Raw genomic sequence first — 20,302 nt, 5'->3', positions numbered from 1 at the left:
GGAGAAGAGAGGGTAGTATAGGCCGGACATGGTGGCTCATGCCTGTAATCCCAGCTCTTTGGGAGGCCGAGGTGGGCAAATCACTTGAGGTCAGAAATTCAAGACCAGCCTGGCCAATATGGCAAAACCCCATCTCTACTAAAAATACATTAATTAGCCAGGTGTGGTGGTGGGCGCCATGTGCCTGTAGTCTGAGCTACTCAGGAGGCTGAGGCACAAGAATTGCTTGAACCCGCGAGGTGGAAGTTGCAGTGAGCTGAGACTGTGCCACTGCACTCCAGCTTGGGTGACAGAGTGAGTCAAAAAAAAAAAAAAAAGAGAGAGTAGTATAGCAGGAATGGAGACTGTGGCCATGTTCCTTACTTGTTCATCCAAGGCCTACTTGAGCCTGATCTCATATATACCACTTTAATTTGGTGATGGAGTCCTACTGTGTATGCACAACTTTATGGCTTGGTAGGTCAAATAATACCCAGTTCATGATGGGTAGCTCAGGTCTCATGGTTACTTAATGGCCCATGATTAAGTGTTCAGTCTATACTAAAACCTAATAGCAAACCAAGAACTGTTTCCCAAAAGGGGTATAGTTATCTGTGAACAACAGCTGGGCTTTGCTTCGATATGCTGAAGGCATGTGCTGCAGTTCACATATGGGGGCTTGCCAGTGACTCCAAATGGCATCCCTGTCTGCCATTGACACTTCAAGCACCATCGGATATGCTGGATCATATGACCCAAGTGGAAAGCAGCTTGAGTAGCAGCCTGAACCTTCTGTTCCGGGACCTACTCAAAACTGTCAGGTTTTTGGGTCACTTGGTAAATGGGCCAGAGTAACACAGCTAAATGAAGACTGTATTGCCTCCAAAATTCAGAGGCTTACTAGATGTTGTGCCTCTTTCTGGGTTGTAGGAGGGGCCAGATGCAGCAACTTATCCTTCACCTTAGAAGGGGTATCTCTCCATACCACTGCACCCCTCAAAATTTCACTGAGGTAGCAGGCCCCTGAATTTTTGTCAGATTTCCCATCCTCTGACATGCAGCTATCTTACCAGTAAGTCTAATGTAGTTGTTGCTTCTCGCTCATTAGGTCCAATCAGCATAATGTCATCAATGTAATGGACTTGCCTAATATCTTGTAAAAGGGTGGTCAAGATTCTTGTGAAGGTGGTCAAGATTCTTGTGAAGCAAATTATGACATAAGACTAGAGAGCTGATATACCCCTGCAGCAGGACAGTGAAGTGTATTTCTGGCCTTGCCCGCTGAAAGCAAACAACTTACAGTGTACTTATGGTGGGCCTTAATAAAGACAGGTATGGAGAAAAGAGCATTTGTTAGAAAACTAGCTGCATACAGGTACCAGGGGATATGTTAATTTGCTCAAGCAATGAAACCACATTTGGCACAGCAGCTACAATTGTAGTCACCATCTAGTTAAGTTTATGACAGTCCACTGTCCAGGAGCCATCTTTCTTCTACACAGGCTGAATAGGAGATTTGAAGGAGGATATGGTGGTAATCACCAACTCTGCATCTTTCAAGTCTGATGGTGGCACTAACCTCTGCAGTCCCTCCAGGAATATGCAATATTGCTTTTGGTTACCATTTTCCTAGGTAGAGGTCATTCTAATGGGTTCCACCTGGCTTTTCCACCACAACAGCCTGCACTCCACAGGTCAAGAGACCAATGAGGGATTCTGGCAGTTGTTGAGCATGTCTGTTTCAAATTTGTACTCTGGAACAGGGAAAATAACCCACAAGAAGGTTGCAAGGACCCACTGGGCCTACATGAGACAGACCTGAGCTAAAACTCCATTGATTACTTAACCTTTATAAGGCCCTACTTTGACTGGTGGACCACAGTTACATTTTAGGTCTCCCTGGACTTAGGGTCAATTCAGAGCTAATGCTCAGTAGTAGATTATTTCCTTTTCCCTAATGCACAGTCACCCTGCTCAAAGGCCACATAGGTCCATTTGGAGGAGGCTGGGAGGAAGATTAACAGTATAAATACTTGGCAGTGTCTTTCCTCAAGGGGACCCAGGCTCCCCTTCATTCAAGGGGTCTGGGTTTGTAAACTGGTACAAGTCTGGGTATTGATTGAGAAGCCGTGACTCTCCCATTTAATAATTCAAATTAAATTTTTTATCACTTGACCTAGAATTCTTCCACGTATACAGATCAAGTAAAAAATTAGTAGACTTCCCATCCATTTCACTTCTAGGAACATCATGATAACTAGCCAACACCATAGGTCTCTACGAGTCAGACTATTCTGATTAATGCTTTGACTCTGCTTCAATTATGGTACTATGACCACCTTGTCTTTGGTGATTAAGTGCCCCCACTTGGTTCCTGCCATTCTAGGATCCAACTACTCCCGTCGCATTTAGTTTTCCCAATTCAGTGGCAGCAGTTCCCACTGAAAGTTCTAGCCTACAGAGAAGAATGATCACATAACTGGGGAAAGAAGCTGGGGCTGCCCTTACAAATTTATTTTTCATAGTCATGATGAAAGAAAGGTGTGTCTTCTGGAACCTCGCAGTTTTGGTGAGTAGGCCTTAAATGAATCTGTTAATACTTGAACATTACAGTGTCCCTAAAGCCTCTTTTTCTATGGATCTCTTCTTCTAGAGTATACCAAGGCAGTTCTGGCATTTCAACTTCATGTCATTTAGGCCACCTTTTGGTCCATGTTTCATCCAACCGTCCAAACAAACTGTTAAAGCTCTTTCTTACCCCATGGGCTGCAACATTAAGTGTGGAACCTCTGCTTAATGAGCTCCTATTGGTAAATTTAGCCTGATCCAACTTTATATTTTTTCCACTATTATCCTATACCTTTAATATCTATTCCCATACATATTTCCTTGTTGTTTGTCTGTAAATTGGAGAAATTATGTAGTTCTTTGGAGTATAGCATAATTCCTCATGGGTCATACTTCACACCTCACCTTTAGGAGCCTGCTGAGACTTGAACTAGTTATAGGTCTGGAAGCAAAGAGGGTTAGTGGGGGGTGAATCAGGAGTGTCTTGCATGGCAGATACCTCAGAGGAGACCATTGCAGTTTTCTCAGGCCAAATAGAGTTAATCTCAGATATAGATGGAGTGGCTGCTTCTACTGGCAAAGAAGACTGAGAATTTAAGGGTTCAATTTTGCCAGCTCCATCAGGATCTTCCCAAATAACCTCCATTCCAAATTTTAGAATCCTACTTCTTCTTGGTCAATGCCCTCACTTTATTAGCAGATGCCCTGTGTGGTTGTGAATTCAGTTCTCATTGTAATTCATCCACTTAAAGGATGAGATTCCGAATTTGGTTTTCGTCAGTCTCAGCTCTGCAGCTATAGGGGGTAAGAGTCTTTTTTCAGGGCAGTCATAGAAACTTTCTGGTCATTTATAAAGTACTTATACTGATAATTCAGATCTCTGAGCTCATCCTTTCTCTGCTTTGTTCAGCACAATTAGGATCAGCCGGCCAATCTCATATTTGTTATTTTGACAAAAATGTTCGAAATTATGTATGTGGTCACCTGGAACCTTGCCTCTTAAAAGTATTTTATTAGGAATATCCAGTGGTGGTATTTTGTGTATCTCTGCTGCCACATCACACTATAGATTATCAGTACTCTCTTTTCTACTGGAAAGTGAGTCATTAGGGACTTTAAATCTAATCAGATTAGAGAACCAACCCCAGAACCAATTTAGAAAACTCATCCTTAAGATTATTCTCTAGAATCACTCTCAGTACTAAAGTCTGTGTTAGGGTTCTCCAGAATAACAGAATTAATAGAATATGTGAATATACATATACATACATACATACGTATGTGTGTGTGTGTGTGTATCTGTGTGTGTTTAGAGAGAGAGAGATTGAGAAAGATTGAGATTGATTTTAAGGAACTTTCTCAACTAATTGTAGAGACTAGCAAGTCCAAAATTTGCAGGGCAGGCTGACAGACTGGAGACCCATGGAAGAGTTAATGTGGAGTTAATTTTGTGGTTCAGGTCAGAAAGCAATCTGGCGGCAAAATTCTTTTTCCTTGGGGAAATGACAGGCTTTTTCTCTTTAGGCCTTCAACTGATTGGATGAGGCCCACCCACATTATACGGAATAAACTACTCAGAGTCTACTGTTTCAAATGTTAATTTTAACTAAAAAATGCCTTTGCAACAACATACAGATTGGTGTTTAACCAAATGTCTGGGTATCATGGCCTAGCTAACTTGGCACATAAAATTAACCATAACAGTGTGTATGTACATATTTAACAACAATCCACTGACTCCTGGGAAAATATCTGTGTATATATATTTATATAGATATTTTTCCATATGTGTATATGTGTCTGAGAAAGATCTATACAAGGGTTAAAATATTTTCATTTATATATTCTTGGTATGTGTATAACTATCTTAAAATGACCCAGATTTGGTGCTTTGGAGTGTTTGATGTATTTTATTAAGACTCCTCTGTGTGATAAGTTTTATTTATAAACATAGTGCTCGTAGTGAATATTCAGCATAAGCAGGATAGACCTGAAGAATTCTAACTGTTGCGCTTTTAGAACTTACCTGAAACAGTTTCTGCCATCCTAGTTTGTGAAATAGACATACTTAAAATTCCTCTTAGAAAGGAACAGAAGCTCCTGGTTAAAATATGATAAAATAACTACATCTTAGCTTGAAAGATGAGAACTATTATATGTTGATAAGTATGTTGGGCTTTTTAATTTAGATTTTTAAAGAGCGAGAAGAAGATTTGAGGCGTTTGTCTCGCCCATTGGAATGTTCTTGTTTCCGAACATCTATCTGGGATGAAACCCTCTATAAGGTGTGTATGTCTCCCTGAGTTCCCTCATTTTAAGAGCATGAAGAAAAACCTAGAAGGATATTAACAAAACTAAAAGATTTTAAACTATTTCATAGCCATCTAGATTTGTTGTACTAAAAAGAAAAATAATCTGCAACAAATTGTTTGAAGAATATCAAACTTAACATTAAGAGACTTGGGTTTTGATCTTAGATTGGGTCGACATAGCTACCAAGTCACACTGAATTAGCCAGTTTGGTCATGATTAATTTGATACTGGTCTTTGTGATAGCAGAGGTTTCACTTACTGGCCATCACCCATTTTGACCTGTTGTGGTCTCAATGCTGATTGGAGTTGTATCTAGTATTCAGGTACTTCTACATGATATAAGCTAGTCTGCCTAAGTTTGGATGGCAATAAAATGAAAATATTTAGGGAAGAGATTGGAGAAGGAGTCTTAGAATCAGACATGTTATGCCTAGCATATGGTATAATAGCTTCAACTTTCATGCCAAATTGGAGACAAGCATTCTTTCAACCAGAAATACTGTTCCCATTGCTGGAATGGATACCACACTGCTTATACTAATTATGGAGGTTACAACAATAGCTTTGTTATGGATGAAGCTGAAATTACCTTATTGGCACATAGGCTCCTTATTCTGATTCCTCCCTTTCTCCTACTGATCTAGTTATTTGAAGGACTAGGTCCTTTTGGATTCTCCTATAGTTAGCCCTTTCCTTCAGACTGCTTCTGGTATCCATTGACAAATCTGACTCTGGTTAGGAAAGCACCCTTCTCTGTCACTGGTAGCTAGAGCCTCAGTATCAACAGCATCTGACAAGTATCTACAACCAGAAGCACAGAAACCTGACGTGGCAAGGAGAAAAACCATTGGACTTTTAAATAGCCATTGCTTTTTTTTTTAACTAATTCATTTTCCCCAATATTATGTTGACCCAGCCTCACTCTAATAACAGATCATTTTGAGATACCTGTCTAGGAAATACTGTTCTAGATTAATATGGGCCGAATTTCTCTCAAAGCCTTATTCCCATAGAACAGGTAACCGTGAATAAGGATGGACATGACGCACTGATAAGAACCAACTGCGGTGTGAAGGATGGCAATACATAACACGACCAAAGACAATTGGCTAATCACAACACTGCTGTGAGTGACAATGTCTCTGCTGTGGTTAGCTTTGGTGCCTTCTCCAAGGTAAATTCAGCAGTGACATTAACACCGACCTGGGAACTTGGAACCTGAACCCTCATGCCTAAGTAATAAAACTGATTGGAACAGAGACATGGCACTTCTATCTCTTACATCAATGTTGCATAGAGCTAACTTAAATTTTTATATTAAGTTTTATTCAACAAGCACTCATTACATACCTGCTTGATGCTGTTGGATACACAAATGACTAAGACCAGGTTCCTGCCCTCTTGTAGGGGAGAGAAGAACAAAGTACACCTTACCAGACAAGTTGGAGTGAGAGTGAAGGAAGTATTATAATGAAAATACAAATAAAAGAGCCTACAAGAATAGAGGGAGAGTGTGGTTAATTTCAACTGCTTACATTAGTCATACTCCTGGATGAAGTCAGTTTTAGGCAAAAACACAGTAGACCATTTTGAATTCAATTGGATCAATAATTTATGTGGATAACAACAAACCTTTGGGAATGATAATGCCACTAGTTTCTCTTTTAATGGTATATTATTCTATTGAGGGGTGGGGCCATTTGTCTATGTGGCTCTGCTACTTTCATAAAATTGATTATTAGGTATATGTTAAATATAGCATAATTAGGTTCTGATCTTTAGAGAAATCTACACTGTTGGACTTAAATATTTGTGACTAGATTAGGAGCTTTTTAACAAAGCAGATCATATTTTTCAACTTTTTTCCTAAGGCAACATGATGGCATTAAATATTTGTTTGCTTTCAATTATCAATGGAAAGAAGTTTCTCCAGCATTTTACAAAAGTGTTTGCACTTAAAAAAAAATTCAACTCAAGGATAAAAATCAGATGCTAGCTTCATTTTCTCATTTCATTTGTGTTATATCATATTTAATGTCAGTATTTGTTTGGGACTGGATTATCATCATATTTTGCTGTCCACATGTTATAGTGTACTTACTAATTTCAAAGGTCTGGGACTGACTAGCTGTTCATGATAGTACACTGTGTTTCTGTTCTGTTAGGCTTGGTCCAGCATAGTTTATCAGCTGATTCCCAATGTTCAGCAGCTGGAAATGAACCTAAGGAATTTTGCTGAAATTATCGAAGCTGATGAAGTACTTCTGTTTGAGAGAGCTACTTTTCTGGTAAGAACTTTCTGCTTTGCAGATGTACTTCACACCGTACCTTCTTTGTTTTCAGCACCAGAGAACAGCATGTTACTACTTTCAGGAAGAACCTTTTTCCCTCTTGTCAACTTTAGCATGTACAGTGTTATTTATAAAATAGTATTGTCAGCAAGTGACCTGAAAGAAGCACTTTGGTGTGTAGCTCTTTAGAAGTTAGTGAAACTTAGATTTTTGCAGGTATGTCTTATTAGAGAGTTCAGATTGTTGGCTGGTCATGGTGGCTCATGCCTGTAATCCCAGCACTTTGGGAGGCCGAGGCGAGCGGATCACCTGAGGTCGGGAGTTAGAGACCAGCCTGACCAACATGGAGAAACCCCGTCTCTACTAGAAAATACAAAATTAGCCAGGTGTGGTGACGCATGCCTGTAATCCCAGCTACTTGGGAGGCTGAGGCAGGAGAATCGCTTGAACTCGGGAGGCGGAGGTTGCAGTGAGCCGAGATCATGCCATTGCACTCCAGCCTGGGCAACAAGAGCGAAACTCCGTCTCAAAAAAAAAGAGAGTTCAGATTATTTATGCTAGTAACTGTTGATTTATGTTAAAGGATTCCTATTTCCTGTGGACTTTTATTATGAAATGTGGGATATTTTCCTTTTGAGAAAACTCACATCCTATCCTTTTCTCTAAAAGACTCATTGAAAACTTTTAATGTAGAAGAGACGTTATGGTCATCTCAGTGACACAGGAGTTCACATGAAGAAGTGGAGAGGGAAAGAGGCATGTTGGTATTCTTATTTTTCTTGTAAATTGAACTTAGCAACTATTATTAGAGCCTATTGTTTGTATAACCCTGAAAGGGGGATGCAAAAACCAGTATTGTATCTGGAAATACATTTTTAAAATAGCAATAATAGAAACTAATTTAAGGTGTCACAACACACTGCATAAGTAATTGCTAATTAGCCTTGGTAAATGTAACTGTAAGAGCAGTTCCCAGTAAATAATTTGTTTCTGAGCCCTGCCAATGCTTGGTGATTTTAGAAACAATTCTTAATCTCTAGGGGCTTGTTTTCCTTCTACAGATATCTATATCATAGGTTTATTGTGTGGATGAAAATGGGACACAGGAAAATTGAGCACCCAGCAAGCCTTGGCATTTAGTTGACAAACTATTAAATACTGATTCCTTTTGCTACTATAGCAACAGGGCAGAGAATCCAAAGTACAATTTTTCCCTCTTCCTTTGTGGAAATATTATTTGTAACCCCAGAGGTATTTGGGAGCCATCCTTTTAGCTGGTATAGATGGGGCAAGGAGTCCTAATTAGAGTATCTTTCTGTCTCAGCCCACTGGCAGAGGTCACTTGCTTGGAACTGTGCTACCCTGAGCCTGTTTTTCCTGCTAGTGTGAGTAACAGTGAGCAAGAAAGCTATTTTGTCTTGATGTACATGGCAGGACCGAAACCTGCTTCAGCAGTATTCCCCTACTATGTCTGCCACACATGGTTGTAGAGGTTAACCTAATATAAACTCCCTGTTCCTTACTAATAGTAACAGGTAGTTTTTGTTTCTCTTGAGACCAAGTTTAGATGTGACTGAACATTTTCACTGAGCGGGGTGAAGTCAAGCAAGGGGGATTTGTTCTTCCACTGGTATAGAAATTATGTTTTGACATTTTCACATTGTCTCATGGAATTTCCCTGTGAGTTTTCTTCTGGTGAGTGACTCAGTTTTGCTTCCTACTAGACACTCTGCATCTGTATATTCAGCCTATAGGTAATACTTGTGTGGTTTTATTAAAATCTGAAAAAGTTAGAAAAAGTATTTTCAGCTGGTGTGGGTGTCCATCCTGAATAAGTTCATTTGTAAATATTCCTCAGGGATTGGAATTAACCAGTTAAGCTTTTAAAATGTAATTCCAAAAGCTATTTGGTTAGCTTGGCCTTTATTAAAATTAAACACATGAAGTACACCTTAAGAACAGCTAGGAATTTCTATTTGTTTTTCTTTTTGATTGGTACTTTTTAAAAATCGAAGACCATCATGCGAAATATTGAAATAAATTTAGTGATTAAAGTTAGAAAAAATAGCAGTGAACCAAAATAGGCCATACGTAAATGATTTAATAAATTATAACCAAATGGTACTAGATGGGCCATCTGAATGGACGTTGAAATCACACAGAATGTTAATAAGATACAGGAGAGAGGAAAAGAGACAATAAGCCAGGTGCCAAGTCTACCCTAAAAACCGGTGACCAAGGGACTGACAAATGTCTGCTTTGAGGAGTAGCAGAGGATGATATGACTATTTTGCATGGATTCAAAGGACAATATTCTTTTTCATAGGTAATTTCTCACTATCAGTGTAAAGAGCAGCGTGATGCCCATAGATTTGAGAAAATAAGCAACATTATTAAGCAGTTCAAGCTGAGCTGCAGGTAAGAGATCTAGTAGGCATGATCTGTTTATCTCTTGAAAAAATTATTGTCATTTTTTAGAAGTTCAAATAACTATAGTTAACTGTACTTCTATATTCAGAATAGTTCCTTCAATCAAAGACAAAGCTAAATTCTAAGGGGCCTCCAGTTGACTGAAATGCAGGTCGTTGTCCTTTAATGCAAACTCAGCTGGTACAGAAGCATATGAAAAATATCCAAACAGAATATCCTTTGGAGATGATTGATACTATTTGGGAAGAAATAAATAGAATATCCAAGGGAGTTTTGAAAAAGAAGGAGGAAGGAGAATTTGCCTTACTGAATACCAAAATTTACTCTAAAACTACTACTTTAAGTATTTACTATTTAACTTAATTAAAATAGTGAGGTACTGATTCAGAAATGGTACAGATTGGAGAGCCTAGAAATGTTTAATCACGTTGTGTCAGCTATCGTTAAATAAAATTTAAATCATAGCATTGTGAATCTAGGAAAAAGGAATGGCTGAACGTCATAATTTAGCAAAGCTTTAATAATCAAAATCCTTACCCTGATAAAAGTTTGATTCCAGAACATCAGGAATAAGTTTACTCTCTTTATGCCTTAGCACACTTTGAGACTTTCTGGAATGTTTATGCTAACATTTTGAAGAAGAAATAGCCAATGACAAGCAAATATAGTTGCCTTGTTTTCAAAGAAAAAAGATCATTTCTTGAATTTAAATGTAACACTGAAAAGATGTAGATATTAATCTCAATGATAAGTAAATTTCACCTTAAGATGCTTATTAAATATTTAAGAAGTCTTCTGAAACATGATTTTAAACATGGATCTAGGTCTAAGCCAATTTTCATTTCACAGTCAGTTTCAAGTGCTTTAGCCAGACGTGGCATGCACCTCTGTAGTCCCAGCTACTTGGGAGGCTTAGGCAGGAGGATCACTTGAGCCAGGATTTCAAGGCTGCAATGAGCCATGATGGCACCACTGCACTCCAGCCTGGGTGACAGAGCGAGACTGACTCATAAAAAAAAAAAAAAAGAAATTTAAAAAATTTTAAAAATCAAGTCCTAGCCCACTTTTGTCCCAGTTACTTTTCAAAACATGTTAAATTCAGTACAAGAGTTTCCTTGGAAAAAGTAGAGTTAGTGATTAATAATCTTAATGAAGTGGTGAATTGAGGTATAATGCTATAAAAAAGATGTTTAACATAAATAAGAGCTTGTTATCGTGTTATCATTTCATTCTTTAACCTCTTTTCTTCTTTTTCCTATAGCAAGCTGGCTGCCTCTTTCCAGAGTATGGAAGTCAGGAACTCTAACTTTGCTGCTTTCATTGACATCTTTACATCCAACACTTATGTGATGGTTGTGATGTCTGATCCATCCATTCGTAAGTTTAAACTTAGCTGACCTAGGTTCAAAGCCACATACATACTCTTTAAACAATTGTCCCAGATGTAGTACTTTATTAGATACTTAAAAGCTATTTTATAGTGGGGATGGTTACACAACAGTGTGAGGGCACTTAATCCCAATGAACTGTATGCTTAAAAATAATTTAAATGATAAACTTTGTGTTATGTATACTTTACCACAATAAAAAAACTACTTTAGTACTAGTGGTAAATAGTTTTTATTTAATAGACTTATATTTTAAAGCTTAAAAATAATTTAGCCTCTAGGGTATTACGTTTTTCTTCATGGGAACTTCAAAAAGCAAGTCACTAAATCCAATAATTTTAAAGAAAAAACCCAAATACTGCATCTGATATAGATTTTTAAAAGACTAGTCAATCTAAGCTCTAAACTATTAAATGACAAACCATTTTTATGTCGTTGCATATTCCTATGTACCACATTCTCATATTTCTGTTATGGGCATGAAGGGGTGTTTGATGCTTCCATACCATAATAACCATGACTATCACAACCATTGAAATAAAGGTTCTTGCAGTATTTTCAGGATGGTCCCAGAAATTTAAATTAATCTCTCATCCATTGGCTTTTGCTACTTTAGGTTAATATTAAAATATAACATACATTTATGGGGTTTATGCTGTTAGCTCCAAACCAAAAGATTTTGGAAATTTATTTTGGAAAGTTTGTGTTTAGAATATGAATAAATCTGCTTATTCAGAAAAATTAAACCTTGATAACTTGGGACCTCCTATTCCTGTATGTTCTCTGACATACATTGAGGGATTTGGCTCTCTTTTGTTTATTTGTTTTACTAGTCAGACATTCCTTTGGCTGCCCATACTTAATTCTGTTGGGTGTTTCCGCCCCTACCCTCAGCTTCTGCAGCTACTCTGATCAACATCCGCAATGCCAGGAAACACTTTGAAAAGCTGGAAAGAGTGGATGGACCAAAGCAGTGTCTTCTCATGCGCTAAACATTGATGAATATTGTTTCACACAAAAATTAAAAGTTTCCTAATTAATGTATTCATATATGTAGGCTCTGAAATGTTGTGATGCTTATTGCTTCTGTATTTCTTCTCTACTCCCTAGTCTTAATGTTTAACCTTGAATGCTTTAACTTAATAGCCATTGAGGAGTTAGAAGATGAATTGTTCATGAAGTCGGTGTTACATAAAAGTAGGTGATATGTAAGTTTTCTGATAACAAGGTTCTAATAGTGTTTAAATGTACTGGCAACCTGGTTCCAATAGTTGTGTTTGCCAAAGCCTTTCTCAGCATCATCTTGTATTCCTTATCAGATAGTAAGTAACCTGTAAGTTTTGAGTATTACTGTTTTCCCAGCATGCATTAAAAATATTCCTTAACTTCAATCGTAAATAAACTTTTGGTGTTAGGGATTTCAGTGTCTATTTTTCTTTTCCTTGTTTCTTCAACTTTGTCCTAAGAAAGAGTAAAGGAATTTCACAGTTATCCTAGGTGAAGGGGACCTTCTGGTTGGGAAGGCACAAAATAAAATTAGATGGGAAGAATGTAGCCAGATTATGGCCTTAAAGCGAGGCAGAAGAATTCAGATATAAGACATCTAAATGTGATAGGATGTAGGAAAGCATTGTGGGCCTTTGAGCAAGGGAATTATGTGAAAGCAATTTTGAAAGAAAGTTAAGCTAGACCATATGTACTGACTGATGGCAGCTGGGGAAACTCTGGTAATAATCCATGCCTGAAGTATATTGAAAGTCTATTCAGGATGCAACTGGAGAAGGAATGCATAAAAAGTGGAGGGAAAATAGGATTTATGAGGTCCAGGAGTGGTTAATTAGGTGTAATTCCATAACACCTAATGAGATGTACGTTCATTATTCTATCAAACAGTATTAAAACCTTTTTGAAGCTGGCAGTTGTCTTTTTGTCTGCTAAGGAAAAAATGAAGCACTGTGAACTGTGAGAAATGGAGTTTTCTAACACAAAGCCCTAACCTTTTCAGTTTCCATTTGCACGAAAAGAGAAGACAGAACCATTTAGGGAATCTATAGCACAGTAGACAGTAGACTCATCTCATTTCTCCTTCTGCATGTCATTAAGGAACTTCTTCTAAACCACTGGTCTCTCACCTTTTCTCATCTTAGTTTAATAGTCCTAGTTGAGGGATAAGTAGAGTTTTCACTGAGCAGCAAAAAAAAATGTTTTTTTGCTACATGACCTACGTTATGTAGACTAAAACTCTCAACTTGTAAAACAATTTTATGGGAATATTTCTATCAACAGCTGTGTTAATCTTCTGCAGAAGGAGAGATTTAAGTGTTCCAGAGTCTTTATCCTATTAGCATCTAGGAAAATGAAAAGAGTTCAGGAAAGTGAAGAGTCATTGAACAGAGGTGTATTCTGTGACTAGTAATGAGTCATTATTTGGCATGTTATTATTTTCAATGTCTGGGGTGGGATTTAGAAGTGGGATTCACTTCTAAATCAGATATTCACACTACTTGAATGTGTTCTTTATAAGGTGGATAGATATTGATACATATAGAGACATTAAATTAGATGAGCCCAGAAAAATCATAAAGTTATGTCTTTATCCTATTTGCCCTTAGTTCATTCAATCCTTGCTCAGTTTATAGTTATAACTTGGACATGGATGTTTTGAAAGGTTAGACAAATGAGGTTCTGATTAGACTTAATCCTTCTTATGGTGATGGCCAGATAGCTGTCTTTGTCACTGAAGACAAAAGAGTTTTGAGATATATATTTATCCAAAGATACAGTCACTTAGAAACAGAAGTGGAATCAGGTGGATGGTGAAGGCATGCACACAGAAACAGATGGAGAAAAGAAATCAAAATTAGAGATGAAATGAAATGATACAATGAAATAATGCTTTTTATAGGCCATGTTACCTATATCAGTAGGATAGGGGCCAGTGGGTCTCAAACTTGAGCATGCCTCAGAATCACTTGGAGGGGGGCTTATTAAAACAGATTGCTGCCCCTCCCCAAAAGTGTCAGATTCAGCAGGTCTGGGGTGAGGCTCATGAATCTGTACTTCTAACACGTTCCCAGATGACACTGATACTGCTGGTCCAGGGACTACACTTTGGAAACCACTGCTTTAGGGAAGGGAAGACGAAATGTAGACATGGAAACAAGTATGGAAAAACCTGTGTTCACCACTATGGCAATAATGAAGTGAAGGCATTATACCAAGTGCGATATATATGTTTTAAACCACTAATTCTCAAAGTGATCTATAAGTTTGAGAAGCACTGTTGTAGACAAAAGCAATGCCTGGGAAGCTTGTGTTTCATAAGTAATATGTTCAAATGGAAACCCTTGCTAGTATAAAGAGACTATGGGTACTGATTTGTATCGGGACAACCTAGCTTGTTGCAGTTTCATCCAGCTTTATTTGCTAACTCAATAGTATACCAAGAAAAGTTAGGCGGATTGCCAAATGAAAATGGTGCTATCCTTTAGTTGAGTACTTACCAAGTATCAGTGCTTTGTAAGGATTATCTCAGTTAATCTTCACAAGAACTGCATGGCATAAGTACTATCACTGTCTCCATTTTGAAGATGGGGAAACTGGGCTCAGAGAAGATAAGAAACTTGCTAATAGTTATTGTAGTAATGGCAAAGCTGGGATTTGAATTCAGTCTAACTCTGGAGCTCATGTACTTATTCTTAACCTTGAAGTTACATGGCCTTCCTGAATGTAAGGGCCTATTCAGGGTGGAGAGTATGAGGTGCACCCAGGTGTGGTACCTCACTGTGAGACCACCACTATTCGGCTACTATGAAATAGTAAAGCAAACACTCATGAACCTATCTTACTCCTGGTTTTACTGGAGCATAGGAAGCCTTACCACAGTAGGCAGTACAAAGCAGTCACCAGGAAAACAAAGCAAAAATCCCTCCAACTTGAAGGATTTAGGTCAAGCCTAAACAGTCTTTTAATATTTAGAAGTTTTGTCCCTGAATTGGGTTACTGTAAGCAGTTATAGCCTCTACTTTTCTGGGGCCATTTGTTAATAAAAATAGGAGGGAGAAAGTGTGTAACTTTGTAACTTTTTTAGGTCTCTCACAACAGTGCTTTGCATAGGCCAGTTTAATATTTCCCCGCTCAAATTCCTAACTGTTCATTATAAAGCAAGAAGTAGTTAGGGCTCTCCTGTAGCCCTCACTAACAAAATTTCTGGCCTCATTAGTTTAGTCAAAAGATATTTTTTCAATACTTACTATGTTTCAGAGACTGTTTTTGAAGCCCAGGATATGAGAGTGAACAAAATAAAGCCCTTGTACTCATGGAGTTTATATTCTAGGAAGAGGAGACAGACAACCAATTAAGTAAACATAATATATTAGGAAAGACAGGTATATGAAGAAAATTTAAGCAGTAATGTGGGAAAGGGCTGGGGGCAGGCAGAGTAACGGCCCCGTAGAGGATTACATCCTAATCCCTGGACCTATGAATATGTTTTGTTGCATGGCAATGAGGAAGTAAGGTTGCAGATGGAATTTATAAAGGCTACTAATCAGCTGTCCCCAAGATAAGGAGATCATCCAGGTTTATTCAAATGGCCTAATGTAATCATAAGGGCCCTTTAAATGTGGAAGAGGGAGGTAAGAGAGTCAGTGTCAGAATGACTTGCCATGAGAAAGACTCAATTTGCTGTTCTGTGCTTTGAAGATGGAGGCAGGGGGCCATGAGCCAAGAAATGTGAGCAGCCTAGAAGCTGCAAAAGGCAAGGAAACTGATTCTTTCCTAGAGTCTCAAGAAAGAAACAGAGCCCTGCTGACGTCTGGATTTTAGCCCAGTGAAACCCACATCAGACTTCTGACATCAAGAACTATAATATAATAAATTTTTATTGTTGTAAGACACTAAGTTTGTGGTAATTTGTTAGAGAAGCAATAGGAAACTCTATTAATCAGGGTTCTCCAGAGAAACAGAACCAATAGGGTGTGTGTGTGTGTGTGTGTGTGTGTGTGTGTACGTGTAAAAATTTATTAGGAATTGGCCGACATGATTCTGGAGGCTGAGAAGTCCAAAGATCTGCAGTCAGCAAGTTAAAGACCCAGGAGAGCCAATGATGTAGTTACAGTCTGAGTCCAACGGCCAGAGAACCAGGAGAACTGATAATATAAGTTCCAGTTCAAAAGCTGGCAGGCTTGAGACTCAGAAAGAACCAGTGTTTCAGTTTAAGCCTGAATGCAGGAAAAGACTGATGTCCTGGCTCAAGGCAGTCAGGCAGGAGAAGTTCCCTCTTACTAATGGGAGACTCAGTCTTTTTGTTTATTCGGGCCTTGAACTGATTGGATGAGGCCTACCCACATTAGAGAGGGCAATTGCTTTACTCAGTCTGCCCATTCAAATGTTAGTCTCATCTAAAAACACCCTGACAGACACACCTAAAATAATATTTCACCAAATATCTGGGCATCTTGCAGCCTAGTCAAGTCAACATGTAAAATTAACCAAGGATTTATTTAGTTAGGGAGATCAGAGATAGCCTTTAACATGAGATGACATCTGAACAAAGAACTGAATAAAATGTGAGAGAGAGCCATGTGTGTAGCATGTTAAAAGAGAGAGACATTTTAGGCAGAGAAAACAGCAAGTACAAAGTCCCTGAAGTGGGAGGGTTCTCAGAATATTAGAGAGGCAGCAGCAAGGCCAATGTGGCAGGACTGGAGGCAAGAGTGGTAAGAAGAATAGGAGACTGAGGTGAGGAATTAGATAAAGATGGGGTGGAAGAGAAGACTGTAGGGCCCTTTAAGCCATTGTAAGGATGTTTGTGTTTACTACCAGTAAGATGGGAAAGCCACTAGAAAGTTTTGAGCAGAGGGGTGATGTGATCAGACTTACTTTTTAAAAAAGGTCACAGCTAAAGAATAGACAATTTGGAGATAAGAGTAAAAGGGAGACCAGTGAAGAAGCCATTGTGATATGTAATATTAGGTATCAACTTGACTGCATTGAGGGATGCCTAGACATCTGGTAAAGTATTGTTTCTGGGTGTGTCTGTGAGGGTGTTGCCAGGGGAGATTCACACTTGAGTCAGTGGACTGGGAGAGGAAGACACCTTCAGTGTGGGTGGGCACCATCCAGTCAGCTGCCAGTACTGCTGGAACAAAGCAGGCGGAAGAAGGAGGATAAAAGCAGCTTGTTTACTGAGTCTGCTTGTTCTTTCTTCGCATGCTATGCCCGATGCTTGGCTTCCTTTCCTCCTGCCCTGGGACATCAGACTCCAGGTTCTTTGGCCTTTAGACTCTAGAACTTGCACCAGCAGCTTCCCAGGGGCTCTTGGCCCTTTGGCCTCAGGCTGAGGGCTGCACTGTCAGCTTCCCTGGTTTTGAGGCTTTCAGACTTAGACTGAACCATGCTACTGGCTTCTCTCTTTCCCCACCTTGCAGATGGCCTATTGTGGGACTTCACCTTGTAACTGTGTGAGCCAATTTTCCCTAACGTGCTCCCCCATGTATGTGGGGAGCATATATACACACATGAGGGAGCATATGTGTGTGTGTATGCACATATACACAGGGGAGTACATGTGTGTATGTGTGTGTATCTCCTGTTGTTTCTGTCCCTCTGGAGAACCTTGACTAATACAACTATTAAAGTAATAAGTGAGAGATGATGCTGGCTTGCCTTGGGTCAGAATGGTACCCGAGGAAGTGATGAGAAATGGTAGGATTCTTGCTAAGTTTCTAATGTCAGGCCAACAGGGTTTCTTAATGAAGTGTGTAGGGGAAAGAGGAATCAGATAACTTCAAAGTTTTTGGCTTGAGCAACTGGATTAATGAAGCTGCCTGAAACTGAGAATGTTGAGGGAGAACCTGGCTTGAAGAAGAAAACAAGGGTTGGGAGTTTTGCACATGGTATGGTAAGCTTGAGATACCTGTAATACACAAATGGAGTTGCTGAGTATGAGTATGAATATGAGTATGATGCATAAGTGTCAAACTCAGAGGAGAGATTGAGCTACGGATTCAAATTTAGTTTTGGCATTGGATGAGATCAACTCAACGGTGCGTGTAGACAAAGAAAATAATTAAATAGTTATTTAAAATGTATAAAGGAGGAAATAGCTGGCCACAAGCATTAGAATAGATAGCTGATGTTGTAGAATCTCAGACTCTTGAACATAAACAGTCGTGCACCACATAATGACATTTTGGTTAATGACAGACCACATACATGATGGTAGCTTCATAAGATTATAATGGAGCTGAAAAATTCCCTATTGCCTAGTGGCATTATAGCCATCTAACATTGTAGCATGACACATTACCTTTTCTATATTTAGATACACAAATGCCATTGTGTTACAATTGCCTACAGTATTCAGTACAGTCACATGCTGTACAGGTTTGTAGCCTAGGAGTGATAGGCTATATTATATAGTCTAGGCGTATACTAGGCTATACCACCTAGGTTTGTGTAAGTATATTTTATGATGTTTGCACAATAACAGAATTGTCTAACGATCCATTTCCCAGAACGTATCATCATTAAGCAATGCAAAACTATATTGTCATTTTCTGAAAAACTGAGGGATTGAAATGGATAACTCCTTAAGCTTACTTTCAGGCCTGTATATGTCCTTAATATTGATTGGCTGAATGCCTACAACAAGAATAGCAAATAATATTTACTGATCTGTTAAGACGTGCCAGGCATAGGATCTAATTGTTTTTACATGTGTTCACTCACTTAACTGTCACAGTAGCCTTATGAAATGGGTATTGTTATTTCTTTATTTTGTATGAAGAGACCAATTTGTACTTTAATCAGAAATCCCTCTAAACTTATAATTGTCTCTTGTGAATATATTTTATAGTTCTCACATTAGTTTCTCACACATTGTCCTTTTTGTTCTTCCCAACAATCTTGTGAAATGGATAGGAAAGGTAGTAGCACAGTTTTATAGATAAGGCAAGTGAGCATCAACAAGGTTGTGATTTATCCAGTATCACAAATTAGTGAAGAGTGTAGTTGGCACTTAAACCCCAGTTCTGATTCCAAGCCAACCTCACCTATACCTGCCATACAAACTTGCTCTAAGACAGCACTGTCCAATAGAGGTCTCTGTGATGATGGAAATGGAAATATTCTAATCTGTGCTGTTCAGTATGGTAGCCACTCAGCACATGTGGCTATTGAACACTTGAAATGTGGCTAACAAAACTAAGCAAATAATTTTTTTATTTAATTTTAATTAAATTTAAATGAATATAGCCAGATGTGACTAGTGGCTGCCATATTGGACATTGCAGCTGAAGAATATGAATAATCATTAGCAAATGAAGATTATATGAAAATGTTACTATGGAATTCCACATCTCTTTGTGTCACAAACAGACCCTGATGAATTTTTTCCAACTGTTTCAAGAAGAGTTAATCCTGTATTGTACTATTTCAAAATACAGAAAAGGATGCTATGCTGTCTAGCCTGATGAGACAAATAAGGTTTTGATCCCCAAGCCCCAAAATAACTACCACAAATGAAAATTTCAGGCTGATCATAACTTATGAACATCAGTCATTCTAAATAGACTTGGCAAACCACACATTGCAAGTATTCCACATGACCATCAAGTAGAAATTTCAGCTTAAAATTGTTATAAGAGAGTGGTTATTTAAAATATATAATAAATATATTTATTAAAATAAATATAAATTTAGCTATATAGAAAAAAAAACACCAAAAGGACAAATAATGTATGACACAAGTAAAAGAGTAGGTTAACAATCTAAATGGTCACCTCTGTTTAATATCCAAATTTTACTTGACAGTTTACAAATAAAACAAATGCTTACTCCAGGATCCTCAGTAGTTGTGATAGACAGTCTCCATGCATTTGTGTTATCCCTTCCCCTTAAGTGTAGACTGGATTTAGTGACTCTCTTCTAACAAACATAATTTTGCAAAAATGATGAGATGTCACTTAGATTAGGTTACAAAAAGACTCTGGCTTCTGTCTTGTTTACCTTTTCTTGCATGTTTAGCATTAAGAACTGAGGAACTGAGGATGGCCTCTGGCCAAAAACTAGCAAGAAGCTGAGGCCCTCAGTCCAATAGCTCACAAGGTTGTTGAATTCTTCCAACAACCACATAAGTGAGCTTGGAAGCAGATCCTCCCTCAGTATAACCTTCAGATGAGACCAGAGCCCCAGCCAACACCTTGATTGCCAGATCGTAAGAGATCTTGAATCCTTGCGGCAGAGACACTCAGCTAAGCCTCACCTAGTTTCTTGACCTGCAGAAACTGAAATGATAAATGCTTATTGTTTTAAGCCATTCAGTTTTAG

The 20,302-nt window shown here is 38.4% G+C and overlaps 1 protein-coding gene across 4 annotated transcripts in view; it reads left to right on the top strand.

Annotated features, from left to right (window-relative positions):
• The window catches only part of RRAGB (Ras related GTP binding B), a 39,037-nt gene extending 26,650 nt beyond the window's left edge, over positions 1 to 12,387 (top strand). For all 4 annotated transcript variants that reach the window (XM_003276329.3, XM_003276328.3, XM_030807146.1 and 1 more), the window contains 5 exons: positions 4,737 to 4,832; positions 7,026 to 7,148; positions 9,478 to 9,569; positions 10,843 to 10,958; positions 11,864 to 12,387. In XM_003276329.3, coding sequence (XP_003276377.1) covers positions 4,737 to 4,832; positions 7,026 to 7,148; positions 9,478 to 9,569; positions 10,843 to 10,958; positions 11,864 to 11,961 — 525 coding nt within the window. In that variant the 3' untranslated portion in view covers positions 11,962 to 12,387. The remainder of the gene's footprint in view (positions 1 to 4,736; positions 4,833 to 7,025; positions 7,149 to 9,477; positions 9,570 to 10,842; positions 10,959 to 11,863) is intronic.
• Positions 12,388 to 20,302: the final 7,915 nt, after the last annotated feature.

Source organism: Nomascus leucogenys, chromosome X, assembly GCF_006542625.1.
Source record: "Nomascus leucogenys isolate Asia chromosome X, Asia_NLE_v1, whole genome shotgun sequence".
NCBI classification, from domain to species: Eukaryota; Metazoa; Chordata; class Mammalia; order Primates; family Hylobatidae; genus Nomascus; species Nomascus leucogenys.
This window is presented reverse-complemented; position numbering and strand designations above follow the sequence as displayed.